General features: G+C 39.8%; 1 protein-coding gene across 1 annotated transcript in view; it reads left to right on the forward strand.

The window, feature by feature from the left end:
• The first annotated feature begins 449 nt into the window (after window positions 1–449).
• Window positions 450–4178, forward strand: part of prps1b (phosphoribosyl pyrophosphate synthetase 1B) — a 6417-nt gene continuing 2688 nt past the window's right edge. The window contains exons 1-3 of the mRNA XM_037675902.1: window positions 450–776; window positions 1201–1390; window positions 1725–1823. Of these exons, the coding sequence (XP_037531830.1) occupies window positions 655–776; window positions 1201–1390; window positions 1725–1823 (411 nt within the window). The 5' untranslated portion in view covers window positions 450–654. The remainder of the gene's footprint in view (window positions 777–1200; window positions 1391–1724; window positions 1824–4178) is intronic.

The raw sequence follows: 4178 nt of genomic DNA on the forward strand, positions 1-4178 counted from the left end.
ATTTTTTTGCTTTGTTTTATTTTTTGTTTTTTTGAATGTCCAGAGGACCAGATTGAACTTTTTTGGATTTTTCTACCTGGATTATTGAGCATGCATCAGGATATGTTTTATCTTAGTTCTTTTTACACTTATTATACAGTTTATATATAAAAATGTAGGCATAATTTTCTTAGTTTCATTTCAGCACAAAAAAAAAAAAAAAAAAAAAAAAAGAAACAGACCAGATGACCGGACTGAAAATTGTTGGATTGTATACCTGGATTATTGAGCATGGACTTTGTTGGTTGTTGCAATTTTAAGCAGCAGCTATTCTGGCACCTTTCAAAATTTTATCAGAAATGTTTTAGCTGATGTTGTTTCATTGTATGTTACAACAGCCTGCTATATCCCACGAGCACGAGACACGTTTCCTGGGTGGACTGACGTCATCGCGGCAAACAAGTGAAGCGTGCGCGCGGCCTTCAGGAGAAGGATGTGCTGCACGAGTGATGATGTGTGGGACATAATGGAGGATAGGTAGCTCGCTGAGGGAACAGCTCATCAACCTCTGACCGGTTTCCAGTCGTTGTCTCGGAGTCTCCGAACCTCTCTGAGTCGACAGCCGCTCGCTGCCGCCGTTCTGCCGCACCGAACGACGCCCTGGACCGCGACAAAATGCCGAACATCAAGATATTCAGCGGCAGCTCTCATCCGGATCTGTCTCAAAAGATAGCAGACCGCTTGGGTCTCGAACTGGGGAAGGTGGTTACTAAAAAATTTAGCAACCAAGAAACGTGGTAAGTTTTTAATTCTCCCTCCGTGATTTTATTTTTTTTCACGTGATAATAAATGCGCGAGGTAGCGAAATATAGCTACATGTAAGCTAACGGTTGTCGCGGTGAAATTCCCGCGCGGTGTTTTCAGGAACTTGTAGTCCGCAATTGGCTTATAATAACTTGTGTCAACTATTAAAAGTTTAATGTCCTCTCAATGTGATCAATAAAGCTAGCTAGCTAGCCTACCACCAAAGCGTTATTGTTTGCACAAAGATACCATATTGGACACAGAATTTCTGAGTCTGCTGTTCATCCTCCATTGATCAGACCAAATAACATGTGGACATAAGCTGTTGTTTACCCTCTCATCTGTCAGCTCCTGTCAGGGTTTGTTAGCTCCGTGGCTCAAAGTGCTGTTTGTTTTGTCACTTTTTGTCTCTGGTAGTGTGGAGATTGGAGAGAGCGTACGAGGAGAAGATGTCTACATCGTACAGAGCGGCTGTGGGGAGATCAATGACAATCTGATGGAGCTGCTGATCATGATCAACGCCTGTAAGATTGCCTCTGCTTCCAGGGTCACTGCTGTCATCCCCTGCTTTCCTTATGCCCGACAAGACAAGAAGGACAAGGTGGGGGTGAGAGACATCTGTCTACTTCTGTCATGTCATTTGCCCTCCAACATCATGACAGCCTGCAGCCATTGCCAGCCATCTGTTAAGGCTTTTTTTAAATTTGTTTGTATGTTTGTTTTGGTTCCACTCTTCTATTATCACATTCCTGAGCCACTTGGGGCTGTGCGTTTCCATGTAGCATGCACTTTATGCAGTTAACATGTTCTTTATATGATCAAAGTCTGTAACATTTGATTGAACTCAGTCGCCCAGCTCTGTTAAGTGTTATTTTTAGATAAGAGCCATGCCTGCCAGTTTATTTCTTCCATGTGGCTGAGGAGATCTGTTTTCATTGCAGAGCCGCGCTCCCATCTCTGCCAAGCTGGTGGCCAACATGTTGTCTGTGTCAGGCGCGGATCATATCATCACCATGGATTTGCATGCCTCACAGATACAGGTGAGTTAATATAGTAACAAGATAACGCAGCAATTTGAGGTGAAATGTTTATTTTTCTTGCAACTAATTTGTCTTGGATATAGTCTTATACTAGGATTTTTTTCTTCTTCAAATTTTCTGTTCTTTTTTCAATGCTTTATGTTAGATGCAGCATTTTTAGGCAGTCAAATGTAAAGTGACTTTCCAAGCCATTTGCCACAATCCTCACCACTGCCACCAAAACTTTTACACTGGTAGAATTAAAAGCAATTGAAGTTGCTGTTTGTTTTTTTTTGTAGTTTTTTTTTTTTTTTTTCCCCTAAACAAATGAACTATCATTGTTTTGACTGCGCTTCCAGGCTGCACCTACCTCCCAGGTAAAGATGTTGCCTATCCTTTTTCCATAGCTCAGTCACATACACAAACCTGGAACAGAGAAGGGATGATAAATGTAAAAAGAGAAATAACAAGCGCCACAGCTACTAACAGCCCCACAGCATGATGCTACCACCACCATGCTCGACAATTCCAAATCCATATTGTTTAAAGCATGACATTGACTACTCCAAACTAGGAATGCGCGATAAATACAGTACACGGTAGAAATTATATTTAGCCTACGATAGAGATCTGTTTTCTACTGGCTAACCACAGTAATGCTGTGTCTGATGTAAAATCAGAGTTGTCACATTTAATCGTTACTTTTTTTTGTTGAAAACTGCGCAAGTGCCGTTAAAGTCATTTCTTAGAGAGCTAAGTAGCGAAGCTACAAGCTAACTACGGCCGGCTTGCCGTAGTGTTGTCGTATTCGGACGCATGCGCAAAACGCTGTGTAAGTTTTGTAACTGAAAGGTTGTTTTTTTTTCCGTCTAAAGTTAAAGTAAGTGTTGGTCATCTTTTAGAGCAACCTGCTCTCTGACCTGTGAAAAGAACGCTGTGTTGTGTGATTTTTACTGCGAGACCCTCTGGTCAAAGCCACAGACTCATTTGTTGTCAGACGCCCACTAGAGGCTGGAGGGTGAAGAGTTTCAGTGTAAAATGCTGCTCTGTTGCCGTTTATTTCTTAAGTGAGAAAACTGGAAACTGTAGTTAACAACATAATTATTTTGTTTAAAACATATGGCTAAAACTACATTTGATATTGTTTGCACTGTTTTGCACTACAAGAAAGAAGCCTAGTACTTGATTTGTTTATTATTTAAAATCTCTCTGGACCTAGTAGTGGAATTTTCTTAATTCAAAATAAATGATGGCAAAAAGACACCCTATGCTTTTTAAAAATTCCTATTGCAAGTTTTATACCAAAAACATTGCGATATATATCGTTATCGCCACCCTTCACAATACATATCATGATATGAATTTTATGCCATATCACACATTCCTACTCCAAACCTACTTTCTGTCACTGACCCAAAGGGCATTTGGCTTGTTCATAGCTGCACATTTCAGTCAATCTTGAAGGCGTCACTCTTTTGGACGAGGAGTTTCTCTCTTGTTTGGCACCTTTTCCATCCATGGTAAAACTCGCTTCACTGTGGACTGCTTGGCAAAGAGCCGGGACGAAGTGTTGACTCTTAAATGGAGAGCAAAGCATTTTCCAGTGGAAAGTGGTGTCACCTTAACGTGATCTAAGTTTAAGGTGTCATTTAACAGGTGACAACATAAATGTGCAGTTGAGGCAAAAAAAATAATAACCATCAGAACTTGCTTATTGTTTACAGAGCCTGTTTAGCCGGTTTAGCTGCTGGATCTCAGCAGGGCATTTGGCTGATGTGCTGCTTGTTATTCGTGCCAACCAGCCCATTCGGCTAGCCGCTTTCTTACCCGTGCTGCAAATGGCATGCACGCATTGTCAGTTGTGTTACAGCAGTTTCCTGTTCGTGGCAGGCTTGAGTTGTTCCTGATCGTCTTAATTAAGTTCCCTTCATCTGATGGCAACACTTTTTAAGTCTTCCTGAATTCGGCAAAATAATAACATTTATGAACTTTGTATTTTCATACAGTTATTTGAACCCATACACTTTATACCTGAAGTTTTAAATGGCTTTAAAAGACTTTTCCCAACTTGTGTATATTTACATTTTGTTACCATAATTCTTATTAGATCAAAGAGGATCTTGGGTTTGGATGAAACTAGGGCTGGACGATATGGCCAAAACTTTTATCGTGATATATTTCTTAATTTCAATCGATAGCGATATAATTCGATGTTGATGTAAACAATATAAAAGCCTAAAAAAAAACTGTACAAACTGTACAAATAAATTAATGTTCACCTTTTTATTTTTATTTAGCCTTCCAAAAAAATTTTGAAATCACCATCAAATAAACATAAAACTCTCAACTTTGTCAATATTAATAGTTGTAATTTTA

The sequence above is a fragment of the Nematolebias whitei genome, chromosome 4, assembly GCF_014905685.2.
Source record: "Nematolebias whitei isolate Nwh7 chromosome 4, NemWhi1, whole genome shotgun sequence".
NCBI classification, from domain to species: domain Eukaryota; kingdom Metazoa; phylum Chordata; class Actinopteri; order Cyprinodontiformes; family Rivulidae; genus Nematolebias; species Nematolebias whitei.